General features: G+C 44.2%; 1 protein-coding gene across 1 annotated transcript in view; it reads left to right on the plus strand.

Moving 5' to 3' along the window:
- Window positions 1-16,426, plus strand: part of LOC126198942 (acetylcholinesterase-like) — a 78,716-nt gene that overhangs the window by 11,866 nt on the left and 50,424 nt on the right. Inside the window, exons 3-4 of the mRNA XM_049935586.1 lie at window positions 8,939-9,218; window positions 15,658-15,843. Of these exons, the coding sequence (XP_049791543.1) occupies window positions 8,939-9,218; window positions 15,658-15,843 (466 nt within the window). The remainder of the gene's footprint in view (window positions 1-8,938; window positions 9,219-15,657; window positions 15,844-16,426) is intronic.

Consider the following 16,426-nt stretch of genomic DNA (forward strand, 5'->3'; position numbering starts at 1 on the left):
AGGAGAAGAAGAGAATAGAAGCTTTCGAAATGTGGTGCTACAGAAGAATGTTGAAGATTAGGTGGGTAGATCACGTAACTAATGAGGAGATATTGAATAGGATTGGGGAGAAGAGAAGTTTGTGGCACAACTTGACTAGAAGAAGGGATCGGTTGGTAGGACATGTCCTGAGGCATCAAGGGATCACAAATTTAGCATTGGAGGGCAGCGTGGAGGGTAAAAATCGTAGAGGGAGACCAAGAGGTGAATACACTAAGCAGATTCAGAAGGATGTAGGTTGCAGTAGGTACTGGGAGATGAAGAAGCTTGCACAGGATAGATTAGCATGGAGAGCTGCATCAAGCCAGTCTCAGGACTGAAGACCACAACAACAACAAAAACACAAAGCTGGAAAGCTTCATTTGACACAGAGACAATACAATAAATATTATGCAATGATATATTGAATGTTTTAGAACCTAAGAATACGAGTACAAAACTGAATATACAATGTTTGACTACCCTAAACGAAAAACAAAAAGATGCAGTGCTTCAATTTGACATTAGTACGGAACAAAAATAATGCATTGATATACTTAATGTTTTAGAATCTAAAGATATGAATATACATCCGTGAATGCAATGTTTGACTAATCTCAACACGGAACTACTGAAACTATACAAATATTATTTAGTATCCTCAACCTTTACTAACTAATACTGACGTAATAGATACAGAGTATTTACCAAGAAACTGTATTCAGGCATTAAAACTTCTTGGAAAGACAGGTCAAAGAAGTACCGAAAGACTACTATGGTGTATTATGCACAAAAATGTGGTGGACTGGGAAAGGAGTGGGGAGAGAGGCAGAGGAGAGCAAGGAGAGAAATCAAAGTGGAGAGAACGAAACAGTCTCAGAATTTACTGCGAGAATGTCGTTTTGATGTGAGAAGATTATTAACCGCTGTTGATACTTTAGCAAGGCTGAATCATGGGACTGTATTTGATATTTTACTATTGGGTCAGGATTCTCTGACTGTTGTTTATTAACGGCCAAAATTTCCATTAACGTTGGTTTACTGCTTTCATTTGATATATGGAGAACTTGATATTTAATGTCAAACAAATGGAATTCGCTCAGGGCGTACTCTGCAAAGGTGTAATCACTCCGTTTTAGCCTCCAATTTCTTTCTCATTCAGTCAGCTTAGTATATACAACCCTGTCTGACTGACCTACATATGCCTTTCCACACAAACTGCAGGAAGAGCTATAAACTCAATTCTATTCTATGTATTCCTGGTGTAGAAAGCTAGTGTATATTTTCTAGATTTCAATTTATTAGCTATGCCTGTGAAGTCCTGCCCTTATATTACATGGGGACCCAATTCTTGGTAGGATTTAGTGCCTTCTGAGAAGGATACATAAGTTCTATTATCCTCTTTCTACTGGTTCTCTTAACTAAACCATCAGTTACGGTAGGATTATAATCATTACTGTATGTAATGTCTTTAATTATTTTCAATTACCTTTAAATATCTGATATGGTTGAGTATCTCGATAAATCGGCTTTAGAATAAGGGATAATAATATAGGATTTTCTTTTAAACATGGCTGCTTAGTTCAGTGACCGTTTACAAATTAAAGTTAAAGCAATTACAGCCCTAGGTCACAAAATTTAAGTCTTTTGACCAGTTTTCAACAATTCTGTGAGCAACAGACGGTTGCTACCTGTGGCTTTATTGGTATGAACAGCCCATAGTGGCTCGCCTTCCATTTATTTATAAATTTTTGTGACTAAAGCCCTTCTAGCTTGATATTTATCTTATACGTGACATGTAAGTACTGTTTCTTTCTTGTACTGTTAGCCAGTACATACACACTTATATAACAAAATTTTCTCATAAATTTGTGCTTATGTTATAGGCCAATTTGAATATTTAATTTCTGAAGGCACTCATAGAATTGAAACCTGGTCAAAAGACATAAATTTCATGACCGAGGGTTGTAATAGCTTTAAATTTAATTATAGAGGATATTATGCTACTAAATATGTACCAGCCCCGCAAATTACACCCTTTCCTGATCTATATAAATGACCTGGGTGACAATCTGAGCAGTTCTCTTAGGTTGTTCGCAGATGATGCTGTAATTTACCGTCTAGTAAGGTCATCCGAAGACCAGTATCAGTTGCAAAGCGATTTAGAAAATATTGCTGTATGGTGTGGCAGGTGGCAGTTGACGCTAAATAACGAAAAGTGTGAGGTGATCCACATGAGTTCCAAAAGAAATCCGTTGGAATTCGATTACTCGATAAATAGTACAATTCTCAAGGCTGCCAATTCAACTAAGTACCTGGGTGTTAAAATTACGAACAACTTCAGTTGGAAAGACCACATGGATAGTATTGTGGGGAAGGCGAGCCAAAGGTTGCGTTTCATTGGCAGGACACTTAGAAGATGCAACAAGTCCACTAAAGAGACAACTTACACTACACTCGTTCGTCCTCTGTTAGAATATTGCTGCGCGGTGTGGGATCCTTACCAGGTGGGATTGACGGAGGACATCGAAAGGGTGCAAAAAAGGGCAGCTCGTTTTGTATTATCACGTAATAGGGGAGAGAGTGTGGCAGATATGATACGCGAGTTGGGATGGAAGTCATTAAAGCAAAGACGTTTTTCGTCGCGGCGAGATCTATTTACGAAATTTCAGTCACCAACTTTCTCTTCCGAATGCGAAAATATTTTGTTGAGCCCAACCGAGGAACTGTCATCAAAATAAAATATGAGAAATCAGAGCTCGAACAGAAAGGTTTAGGTGTTCGTTTTTCCCGCGCGCTGTTCGGGAGTGGAATGGTAGAGAGATAGTATGATTGTGATTCTATGAACCCTCTGCCAAGTACTTAAATGTGAAATGCAGAGTACTCATTTAGATGTAGATGTATTTGCCGGGAAGTGGCTAGAGTAAATGTTTAGTGGCTGCAAGTTAATAGCTGGTGAAAAAGCAACACTGGCATACTCCTGTCAAAAATTAAACTAAACTAAACTCCATCCGAACATGCCTCGAAAGACTCTTACGGTACTGACCTTAGCCTATAGGTGTCAGCGGATGCGGATATGAAGGGGGGGGGGGGTACCTCCTCAATTTGCCTCACAAGGACTGAGTGCACTGCGCTTGCCAACAACGTTAAGCAGACCGAACGGTCACCCATCCAAGTGCTAGCCCAGCTCGATCACTTCGGTGATCTGGCGGAAACCGGTGTTTTCACTGCGGCAAGGCCGTTTGCGTAATGATAATGAAAGTTTCCCTTAAGCAATTACAATATGTACTATGCGCCTGACACAGAGCGGCCCCCTAATGAGCTCGACAAGTCTTTACGACGGCGGCGATAAAGAGTGATTGTTCTAACAAAAGCGCTTACCTGCATTTTCAGAGGCTGAAGCTGATGTCACGTTCCCGACTTAAACATACATCGAAGTAGGCCATGTGGCTAAACTCAAGCCTCAAAGACATTCCGGGGCTACAAGAGATCGATTGTGAGGGAAGCAACGATCTGTTTCATCTTCAGACATTGGTACATTAGCGTGAGCTGTAAACAGCGATGGTATGAGGAGATATCTTTTCAAATATAACGTATTCATAATCCAAAACCGGCAGTGTTCACCTGAGACAAAGGTAACGTAGAAGCAGATCAAAAGGAATTTTAACGTATCGTCGACGAAAGCGTCGGTAGAGACGGAGTACAGGCTTCGACTGGGGAAAGAATTCACTATGTCCTTTAAAAAGGAACGTTTCCCCTATTTACATGAAAGTAACTTCGGAGTGTTGTAGGACCATTATGAGAGTTATACGACCATTACTTTTCAGTATGCACACTGGTGTCCAAAATTAAAGCAATAAAAGGAAATTTTGTAAGGTTGCGTTTCTATTGCCACAAAAGAGTATAAACAGGTGATAGTAAAGTAGAAACAATGTAAAGAATACAGATTGTAATCAACTGCAACATACATAACGATAGGCAAAAATGTTCTTCGCTTTTTTTCGACTTAACGGATTTGCACACACAGTCTGGCAACTGATTAATGTTCTCAGTATCAGATGTAACCACCTCTGGCACCAATACAGGCCTGACAACGACTGGACATGCTGCGAACGATGTCATCAATCTCATGTTGAGGCAATAACATCCATTTTTCCTGCAGAGCTGCTCACAAGTCTTGGAGAGTGGGCGGTGGATGCCGACGTGGTGCAATCCATGTCCCTAGTGATTCCCAGACATGCTCTACGGGATTCAAATCAGGAGAGCGAGCAGACCACGCCATGCGTGCAATATTTTCAGTTCCCAACAAAACATCGACCATCCGTGCTCTATGAGGTCGAGCATTATCGTCCATCAATACGAAGTCTGGGCCCACAGCACCTCGGAACAACCACGCATGAGATCCCAAGATCTCCCCACGGTACCTGACAGCAGTTAAATCTTGCTGATTCACCCGTACAATTTCCTGAAGAGGTGTTCGAATGACCAACATAATCCCCGACCACACCATTAGGGATATCCCTCGATATCGTTCCATCCAGATGCGAATCCGCCGAGTGTCACTCTCCAGACTAAATACGGACTCATCTGTGAAAAGAACATCGGCCCACAGTTCGACCATCCAGGTGGCATGTTGATGGCTCCACTCTAGACGTTCCCTTCTGTGAAGACACGCCAGACGTAAACAGATAGCAGAACTATAGAGGCCACTCTGCTGAAGCCTACTGTACACCTTTTGCCTCGATGCTGCGAGGTCAGATGCCAGTTGCAGTGCCCTTAGAGCCAAATAACGGTCCAGTCTTTCTGATGTCACACATGGTCCGGCCCTGTCCTGGTCTCCAGGATACAGTTTCGGTTTCTATAAACTGTTGCCTCATCTGAGAAACAACAGAACGATTCACATTAAGCCATCGGCTCACAACAGTCTGCTACTCTCCTGCTTCCTATCTTCCTATGGCCCTCCACAGCAGGGAGTCTATATGCGTCTTCTCTGTGCCATTTAGCACCGTATGTGACTGTGTACACGTCTGTTGTGGATGTGTACACGTCTGTTGTGGATGTGAGGCTATCCTACAAACACTACCTTGCTTGATAGGCGCCATGACGTCATTGCTGGCGTGGTTGTCTATTGATCGGAATGTCATCTTCCATGCAGAACACCATCGTAACGTCATCTGTTGACAATTTGTATGATTATGTCGTGAATTAGAAACAGGACGGGGAAATAGCAGTTTGTTTCTTCAGTTATGGGCATATGAGTTCATTTTAACTGAAGAAATTGAGATATCTCGAAAATAACACATCGGATAAGAAAGTTATAATTCCAATTTTTTTTGTCTCGGAGGGACCCGCACTCTGTATAACAGATTACGATTCTACGGCAAAATCTACATACGTTTTGTCTGAAGCATTTTCCTCATTTCGCCACATAGGGCGCTTAATCGATGGAATAGAAATAGCTACACAGTCGTACTTTACGACATTCTACTCAATGGCCCTTGAATATCCAGTGGCACATCGGGCCCCAAGTCCATGCTGCAGGGATAGAACATTTCATAACTTCTATTTGCAACTCCCATTCGTAACGTTGTATTCCTTCAAAATAGCGAACAGGTGACTACTCGACGCCCCACGTGGCCGTTGGCGAACTACGACGTATCATAACAGACAGTACTCTGCGACTGGACCTCACGTATCGTGCAGACGTAGAACTGATAGCAGCTGTAAATATTACAACACTTCCACAGTGTTTATTGACTGCACACACACCTAGTATTTGGAAAACAGATTTGCAAGTGGACGAACGAATGCTACAGTCACAGAATAAAAAACTGAAATGGTCCTGATTGACGGAGAACGTAATGTCGAGACTGTTGTTGCCCTGTATGCTGAGCGTTTTCCAGAGAAAGCTCTGATGCTACATGTGAAAATAAACCGAAAATGTCCCGTGAACATTTGCCCGATTTTCGATCGTGATGGACAGAATATTGGTGGGACAGAGACCATATCCATTTTGCAAGAGGTGTTCAGAAAGTTCTCCACCCATCTCAATACATTTGTCAACGCTTTGGAGGGCTTTAATGCGGCGACAGCATCGGTGATGCGAGCGATCGGCGACGCGAGTGAAAATTTCTTCATGTGTATCCACCTTCGTAGCGTACGCTTCCTCCTATAACCAGACGCATAAACAAAACTTTAATGGAGTAACCGCCTGTGATCTGGGATGCCAGTTAATGGGTCCACCGCGGCCAATCCACGGCTGAGGAAATTTGTTATTCGGATACTGGGATACTTGTTTGGTACCGGTGATTCAACGTGTTGCAGATACATTTACCGTCGTTGCTCTAATGTCACGTCTTCCAAAAGTGGAAGAAGATCTTCTATTGGCAAATGTGCATATGCTGTGGCTGTCATGCAGTTTGATAGGACCACACGCTTTATCAACAGGCCATCAATCATACCACACCAGACGTTCGCTGAGAACCTAACATGGAATTTTGTTTCTCTAGTGCCATATGGGTCCTCCATCGCCCATGTACGAGAATTGTGGGTGTTCTTGATAGCACTGCGTGTAAATGTGGCCTCATCTGTAAATAAAAAGCATCAAAGAATTGTTGTCTGCTTACTGAGTCTCCTAGAGGCATGTGTTTCATGGGTTGTAAATGGAATGGGTACAAGTCCTGCGAATTTAACGTACGCCACAATCGCGTTTTTTGGAATATTGAGCTGACGGCTAATGTACCGTGTTGGTGTTGGGACTCCATTGTACCATTGTAATACTGTCTTCCCTTTCCTCAACTGATTCGGCTGCCTCACGTTCTGATGCTATATATACGGTGGGTAGTGTACTGTTTGAAAAACCCTGGGTAACACCTCGGTGCAGGGAGTTTGTCGATTAGGTAAACGTCTCCGGTATTCTCTCACAGTCTCAAGGGCGCTGCGATTACAGTACCTGTACAAAAACAACATGTCTGAGTATTCCGCTTGGGTGACTGTATGCGGCATGTTGATATTCACGTGCATAATGGAGTTGCTCAGTTAAACAACACTCAAGCACGACGCGCACATGACCTCACGACAGTGCTTAGCTTCGGTGATCTGATGGGAACCGGTATTATCACTGCGGAAAGGCCGTTGGCGCTTGCGGTGCATGTATCCTGTATCCGTGGAATTAACTCAGTGATGTGAGCTCTACTCCCGAAACCCTTTTCTGGGGTTTATGTTACTAACATTAATGGTTGTACCCTAAAGTATTTATAACCGCTGCTTCCGGCCCCCTGGGACGGACAACATTAGAAGTATCGAGTACGTTGCGACGTTTAAGGGGCTGTTGCACAACGGCCGCGATATTCCAGAATTTGAAACACGAACAGCTGCTAGCATGAGTTTCTTAGAAGTAGATACCTTAGGGGTTGCGAAGCAACTCAAATCGCTTGATACGGGCAAGTCTTCAGGTCCAGATTGTATACCGATTAGGTTCCTTTCAGATTACGCTGATACAATAGCTCCCTACTTAGGAATCATATACAACCGCTCGCTCACCGATAGATCTGTACCTACAGACTGGAAAATTGCGCAGGTCGCACCAGTGTTTAAGAAGGGTAGTAGGAGTAATCCATCGAACTACAGACCTATATCATTGACGTCGGTTTGCAGTAGGGTTTTGGAGCATATCAAACATTATGAATCACCTCGAAGGGAACGATCTATTGATACGTAATCAGCATGGTTTCAGAAAACATCGTTCTTGTGCAACGCAGCTAGCTCTTTATTCGCACGAAGTAATGGCCGCTATCGACAGGGGATCTCAAGTTGATTCCGTATTTCTAGATTTCCGGAAAGCTTTTGACACCGTTCCTCACAAGCGACTTCTAATCAAGCTGCGGGCCTATGGGGTATCGTCTCAGTTGTGCGACTGGATTCGTGATTTCCTGTCAGGAAGGTCGCAGTTCGTAGTAATAGACGGCAAATAATCGAGTAAAACTGAAGTGATATCAGGTGTTCCCCAGGGAAGCGTCCTGGGACCTCTGCTGTTCCTGATCTATATAAATGACCTGGGTGACAATCTGAGCAGTTCTCTTAGGTTGTTCGCAGATGATGCTGTAATTTACCGTCTAGTAAGGTCATCCAAAGACCAGTGTCAGTTGCAAAGCGATTTAGAAAAAATTGCTGTATGGTGTGGCAGGTGGCAGTTGACGCTAAATAACGAAAAGTGTGAGGTGATCCACATGAGTTCCAAAAGAAATCTGCTGGAATTCGATTACTCGATAAATAGTACAATTCTCAAGGCTGTCAATTCAACTAAGTACCTGGGTGTTAAAATTACGAACAACTTCAGTTGGAAAGACCACATAGATAATATTGTGAGGAAGGCGAGCCAAAGGTTGCGTTTCATTGGCAGGACACTTAGAAGATGCAACAAGTCTACTAAAGAGACAGCTTTCACTACACTCGTTCGTCCTCTGTTAGAATATTGCTGCGCGGTGTGGGATCCTTACCAGGTGGGATTGACGGAGGACATCGAAAGGCTGCAAAAAAGGGCAGCTCGTTTTGTATTATCACGTAATAGGGGAGTGAGTGTGGCAGATATGATACGCGAGCTGGGATGGAAGTCATTAAAGCAAAGACGTTTTTCGTCGCGGCGATATCTATTTACGAAGTTTCAGTCACCAACTTTCTCTTCCGAATGCGAAAATATTTTTTTGAGCCCAACCCACATAGGTAGGAATGATCGTCAAAATAAAATAAGAGAAATCAGAGCTCGAACAGAAAGGTTTAGATGGTCGTTTTTCCCGCGCGCTGTTCGGAAGTGGAATGGTAGAGAGATAGTATGATTGTGGTTCGATGAACCCTCTGCCAAGCACTTAAATGTGAATTGCGGAGTAGACATGTAGATGTAGATAGATGTAGATGTCTGCAGGCTCCGCAGGCGGCCGACAGCTGGGAGGGCGTGCGCGACGCCCTGGAGGAGGGGTCGGCGTGCGTGCAGGAGCCGGGAGGCCCCGAGGCGGGCTCCGAGGACTGCCTCTACCTGAACGTGCACGTGCCGCTCAACAGCTCCGCGCCCTTCGCCGTCTACGTGCTGATCCCCGGCGGCGGCTTCACGGGGGGCAGCGGCGCCACCCGCATCTACGGGCCAGACTTGTTCATCGAAGAGGGCGTGGCCGTCGTTGCCATCAACTATCGCCTGGGACCTCTCGGTAAAGCCCCTCTTACTCGAGCGACTTGCTTGTCTCAATCGACTACTCGTGGCAGGTTATGTCTACTGTGGAGCAAATAAGTGGCGCGTTGTTCCTGTACCGAGGCTCTCTATCACGAGTGGTTGTTTGTGTTTACACGTTGATGCCAAAATTGTACAGGTTCTCATAGTCCTGTACGATGTAAGTCAGGTTATAAAGGACCGATCTTCTTATAAAAAGTGCCCCCCCCCCCCCCCCAGGGCCAACCCTTTTCCTTTCCCCTCCTCCCATAGCGAATTTTCTTCCCTTGCCTCCCCCTCTGAGATCCTGTACCCCATCCTCAACTCTTTCCCCCCCGCGACCTTCCCTCCCCGGCCCTCTTTGGCGCCCCCCCCCCACCCGTCTCCCCCCTCTCCCTTCTTCCCTTCTCCCTCATCTCCATCCGCCTGGCACATCCTCTGTTTGCTCATCATCATCGGTGTGCTACGTCAGTGTAGTGTTTGGTGCTGTTCTCCTGTGCGTCGAGAGCTGTGACTTTAATTGTGTGCTGGACTTGTACATAGTGTTACTATCAGTCATCGTTATGTGCTACGCCCTCCATCGATAATTTTACGCTGAAGCCATACTTCACCTTCTGTTCTTTTAATTGTCCTTGTGGTTTTTTGTGCTCAATACTTTTTAAGGTTTTTGTCTCCATTTTACAGTCGCCCCCTTTTTGTCTGTTCTCGTCCATTATGTTCCTCCTTTTTTATATTTTTGTCCGTCATATTTTCTCCTTTGTAATTTTAAATGTCTTCTGTTGTATCATTATTGTCTTTTGGCTGAAGAACAGCGCATATGCTGCTGCCAGCCCGCCCCGTTGGGGAATTGAAATTCAATAAAGAAAATAAAAATATAAAAAAATGTCCAAATGTGTGTGAAATCTTATGGGACTTAACTGCTAAGGTCATCAGTCCCTACGCCTACACACTACTTAACCTAAATTATCCTAAGGTCAGACACACACGCCCATGCCCGAGGGAGGACTCGAACCTCCGCTGGGATCAGCTGCACAGTCCATGACTACAGCGCTTCAGACCGCTCGGCTAATCCCGTGCGGCAAAATTATAAAAAGTCGCAATATACACTGACGGGAAAAAAATATCAGCACCAAAAAATTATTGGTGTAGAGTAATGAAATTTCGGGAATACATTTGTCTAGGTAACATATGCAAATGATTAAAATTACGAGATCACAGGTTAATGTACGTGCGAGATAAGCCATTACAAATTTGAGATGCTGGTACATTAACAACCCGTGTAACCGTCACAATGTTGAATGCAAACGTGTGTGCATTGTGTTCCACAGATGCCGGATGTCGGTTTGTGGAGCGGTGATCCATGCTGTTGCACTTGTTCGGTCAGTATAGGGACGATTAATGCTGTTTGCGGATGACTCTGGACTTGTCGTCCGCTGACGCCCCATATGTACTCGACTGGAGTCAGGGCTAGTGATCGAGCAGGCTAAGGTAACATTTCGACACTGTAGAGCATGCTGGGTTACAACGGCGGTATGTGGGCGAGCGTTATCCTATTGGAAAATACCCTATGGTGTGCTGTTAATGAACGGCAGGTCGAATCACCAGATTGACGTTCAGGTTTTCACTTAGGGTGCTTGGAATAACCACTAGAGCGCTCTGCTTTCTTACGAAATCGCACCCGAGACCATAAATCTAGGTGTAGTTCGCCGGCTGGAGTGGCAGAGCGGTTCTAGGCGCTTCAGTCTGGAACCGCACGACCGCTACGGTCGAAGGTTCGAATCCTGCCTCGGGCATTGATGTGTGTGATGTCCTTAGGTTAGTTAGGTTTAAGTAGTTGTAAGTTCTAGGGGACTGATGACCTCAGATGTTAAGTCCCATAGTGCTCAGAGCCAGTTCAGTTCAACCAGGTGTAGTTCCAGTGTGAATAACACGCAGACGAGTTGATTGCAGCCCCTCAACTGGCCACCTGCTAACCAATACACGGCCATCACTGTCACAATCGCGAGACCAGTTTCCAATGGGCTCTCCTTTGACACCACTTTGGTCGCAAATGGCAGTATTTTGGGGTCAGTGGAATGCACGCTACAAGGCTTCTAGCTCAGAGCTGTCCTTGAAGTAACTGATTTGTAAAAGTTTGTTGTGTCACTTCGGTGCCAACTGCTGCTTAGCTTGCTGTTGCAGAAGTAGTACGATGTGCCAGAGCTGCATGTCGAACACGATGGTCATTCCTCTCGGTTGTCTCACATGACTGTCCGCAGTCCGGTCTTCTTGCGACCGTACATTTTCGTAACCCTTGCTGCCAGCAATCACGTACAGTGGCTGCATATCAGCCAAGTCTTTCTACGATATCGCAGAGTGAACGTCCAGCTTCTCGTAGCCCTATTACACGACCTCGTTCAGACTCAGTGAGGTGCTGAAAATAGTGTCATTGTCACCTTTTGGCATTCTTGACAAACATCTCAACATGTCCAATCCCAAAGCTGACTAACGGTCGCGACAGTTGCAACGTATATTTACAGAAATCTTGATTTGCATCCTTATAGAGGTGCTACTAGGTGCATTCTTCTGTGACTAGTGTGAAATTTTAAAAGGCATCATCTTTCAGATATAGGAACTATCCTACCAATTGTCGTTTACGTCGCACAACTCCTTCTTGGTGTTGCGATTTTTTCCCCGTCAGCGAAATATCAGAATTAAGAAACTAGCCATTACTAGGGGTATTCGTAAACTTTCTTAAAAAAATCTAACTAGCGTTAGCCCATCTCTGCACAATCACCCATCAGTGAGACAGATTAATCTAAGTCCCGTACGAGTTGGGGCATAGCGTGTGCGTTCGCACAAGGTCAATAACCGGGTAGCCATGTTTTAACTGTATGTGAAAGTAGTATCGTTGGGGACATGTTGAAAATGTGTGTCCCGACCGTGTCTCGAACCCGGAATCTCCTGCTTACATGACAGACGCTCTATCCAACTGAGCCACCGAGGGCACAGAGGATAGCGCGCCTGCAGGGACTTATCCCTTGCACGCTCCCCGTGAGACCCACATTCCCAACATGTCCACACCACTACATTCGTAGTGCGCCTAATAGATGTTTGCCCATCACACTCATTACTCGTGGCTCAGTTGGATAGAGCGTCTGCCTTGTAAGCAGGAGATCCAGCGTTAGAGTCCCGGTCGGGGCACACATTTTCAATATGTCCCCAATGATGTATATCAACGCATGTTTGCAGCTAGGGTGTCGATTTAATTATCATTTCATTCTAGAGAAGCTGCACGGTCATCAATGGTATTTGTTCTTTCGGGAACAGATACTACCTTCATATACAGTTTCCGTTAGTTTAAGTAGCGTGTAAGTTTAGGGACCGATGACCTCAGCAGTTTGGTCTCTTTGGAATTCACACGCAATTGAAACATTTGCAACTCGAAAATCATCTCGTTGTCTTTGTGCAAATACCTGCCACGCAATAGCCTATTCATCCGAGGAGCAAAATACGGGAGGCCATATAGGAGGAGGGAGAAGGTGAGAGGGGGTTGCTACATTTGATAGTCCAAAAAATGAGCATGTGTTAATATTTCGTGTGCTGAATTAGCTGCGGTGTTGTCGTGGAGGAAAAAACACTCCCTGCCTTGTACATCTTCCAACAACTCCATCTGATGCATGTGGACGTACTGCAATGTCTGCCAACACATCTCACACGCGCTCGTTAGGATTAAGTAGGGGAAGCAGGAAGGCCAGTCCATTCGCCAAAAATCCTCTCGTTCCAAGAGTTCCTTGACCTGCGTGGTTCTATGCAGTCGCGCATTATCATTCATAAAAATGAAGTCAGGGCCGAATGAACCCCTGAAAAGACTCACCTGACGAAAAAGTAGAGTGCGGCAACAACGTTGATTGGTGGGAGTATCGTGTTCAAAGACATGAACGTCAGTACAACCATGCAACATTACACCATAACACCTGGCCCACCAAATGATCTTCATGGGTGCATTAGGTGTTCCCATCTCTCGCCAAATGAGGGCACGTCCACCACAAGAACTCCTTATCAGCTTTGTAGGGGCAGGTTGCAGGGCATGCACTCCGTCCGTAGTGCCACATACCCTATTAATAACCATGTCCTGCCATTTTGTAATGACCAGGGGACCATCATATACAGCAGTGACTTCAGTGTAATTATTTTCTTTGAATAAAAGTATCGTTTCTGTTCGAATCATCCTTATTTCTTTGAGTTATCTTCTGTATTATATTGCAAAAGTTCTTTCTATGTAAGGTCCAAGAGTCATCGAGCTATGTTACTTGGCAGTGACACATCATGCGAAAGTTGTTTCGTCCTTAAGTTTTGCAAAAAATGGTTCAAATGGCTCTGAGCACTATGCGACTTAACTTCTGAGGTCATCAGTCGCCTACAACTTAGAACTAATTAAACCTAACTAACCTAAGGACATCACACACATCCACGCCCGAGGCAGGATTCGAACCTGCGACCGTAGCGGTCGCTCGGCTCCAGACTGTAGCGCCTAGAACCGCACGGCCACTCCGGCCGGCTAAGTTTTGCACACTGGTGTTTTAGTATAATGTGTGATACTATTCTATGAACTTTGCAATATTAACTGTAGAGAGAGTATATAAAATGGTGATTAGATTTACAAGATCAAATGACAGCTCTAATCCACCAGATAAAAGAAATGCAGCAGTAAGAGACTATTGTTATCAGCGGTCACATTCGTGTAAGCGGTCTCCGTATTCGAAAATAGTTCTTTCTAATATTGTCCTGTCCGTAAGAGGAAGTTACGTTTTTCTCTCCTTCTTATGAAGTTTCACCACGGGATTTATGTTCTGCTATTACACAACGAACAGGATTTCTGTTGGATACCTCTAGTAGATTTATGACGGATACGCCATCTACAGCGGATGCCGAAAATTTAATTTCATTGCTAGATTACTTTCATTAACGCAATGTTAGTAGGACCCATAGTGTCCACTCTTATTCACTCTTGAAAGATGTGAAAATTACCGAACTATCAGTTTAATAAGTCACAGCTGCAAAATACTAACGCGACTTCTTTACAGACGAATGGAAAAACTAGTAGAAGCGGACCTCGGGGAAGATCAGTTTGGATTCCGTAAAAATGTTGGAACTCGTGAGGCAATTCTAACCTTACGACTTATCTTAGAAGAAAGATTAAGAAAAGGCAAACCTACGTTTCTAGCATTTGTAGACTTAGAGAAAGCTTTTGACAACGTTAACTGGAATACTCTCTTTCAAATTCTGAAGGTGGCAGGGGTAAAATACAGGGAGCGAAAGGCTATTTACAATTTGTACAGAAACCAGATGGCAGTTATAAGAGTCGAGGGGCATGAAAGGGAAGCAGTGGTTGGGAAAGGAGTGAGACAGGGTTGTAGCCTCTCCCCGATGTTATTCAATCTGTATATTGAGCAAGCAGTAAAGGAAACAAAAGAAAAATTCGGAGTAGGTATTAAAATTCATGGAGAAGAAGTAAAAACTTTGAGGTTCGCCGATGACATTGTAATTCTGTCAGAGACAGCAAAGGACTTGGAACAGCAGTTGAACGGAATGGACAGTGTCTTGAAAGGAGGATATAAGATGGACATCAACAAAAGCAAAACGAGGATAATGGAATGTAGTCAAATTAAATCGGGTGATGCTGAGGGGATTAGATTAGGAAATGAGACACTTAAAGTAGTAAAGGAGTTTTGCTATTTAGAGAGTAAAATAACTGATGATGGTCGAAGTAGAGAGGATGTAAAATGTAGACTGGCAATGGCAAGGAAATCGTTTCTGAAGAAGAGAAATTTGTTAACATCGAGTATAGATTTAAGTGTCAGGAAGTCGTTTCTGAAAGTTTGTATGGAGTGTAGCCATGTATGGAAGTGAAAGATGGACAATAAATAGTTTGGACAAGAGAATAGAAGCTCTCGAAATGTGGTGCTACAGAAGAATGCTGAAGATAAGGTGGGTAGATCACGTAACTAATGAGGAGGTATTGAATAGGATTGGGGAGAAGAGAAGTTTGTGGCACAACTTGACTAGAAGAAGGGATCAGTTGGTAGGACATGTTTTGAGGCATCAAGGGATCACTAATTTAGCATTGGAGGGCAGCGTGGAGGGTAAAAATCGTAGAGGGAGACCAAGAGATGAATACACTAAGCAGATTGAAAAGGATGTAGGTTGCAGTAGGTACTGGGAGATGAAGAAGCTTGCACAGGATAGAGTAGCATGGAGAGCTGCATCAAACCAGTCTCAGGACTGGAGACCACAACAACAACAGTTCTATGGAACCCACGTGTAGTAAATCCTTTTCCAGTACCTTCCTCTTGCTCATGAATGCCACATTGTCTTGATCTCCCAGTGAGAAATGTAGACCTGACTATGTCTTTGATTAGTTGTACGATTATGTACATAAAATGTCTCGCTTTTTCCAGGTTATCTAAGCACACAAGATGAAGTGATCCCAGGAAACGCGGGTATGAAGGACCAGGTGCTGGCTCTGCGGTGGGTAAATCAGAACATCGCAGCCTTCGGTGGAGACCCTGGGAGAATAACTGCCGGTGGTTCTAGTGCCGGCGGCTGTTCAGTGTCGCACCACCTCTTGTCGCCCAGCTCTGCAGGTAAGCAGCTGCCGACGTGGACAACCTTCTGTGTTGAATGTTTTCTCAGCGCTGCAGTAAATGACAGTGACAATTGTGACCTGTGACTATAAATGACCAAGTCATAAAAAGCGTCCACAGTAACTATTACACTAAATAAGCTAATACTCACTCTTGGTTCCTTTTTATTGTATAAACCTTTACAATTTTATCTTCGTACATCCATATTTAAATTGGACGATGGTGGAACATCAGCTGGTATAATTTTTATTAAAAATTAAACTCCTCCAGCTGTACTTAAGATTTCACATTTATTTGACTACTAGCTTCGACGTTCCGTCAATGCCACCTTCAGGCTCGTACACTTGTTGATATCAGTTGTGTGTCGCTAAGTACTAGAAGTACGCGGTGAGACCAATACGTGCTTCACATGGATGGCGGGCAGTAACTTCAGACAGTATTGCCCGCCATCCATGTGGAGCACGTGTTGGTATCACCGCGGACTTCTAGTACTCAGCCACACGCAATTGATATCATCAAAGAGCCTGAAGATGGCCTTGACGTAATGTCGAAACTAGTAGCCAAATAAATGTGAAATCTTAAG

This window comes from Schistocerca nitens, chromosome 8 (assembly GCF_023898315.1).
Source record: "Schistocerca nitens isolate TAMUIC-IGC-003100 chromosome 8, iqSchNite1.1, whole genome shotgun sequence".
In the NCBI taxonomy this organism is placed as follows: Eukaryota; Metazoa; Arthropoda; class Insecta; order Orthoptera; family Acrididae; genus Schistocerca; species Schistocerca nitens.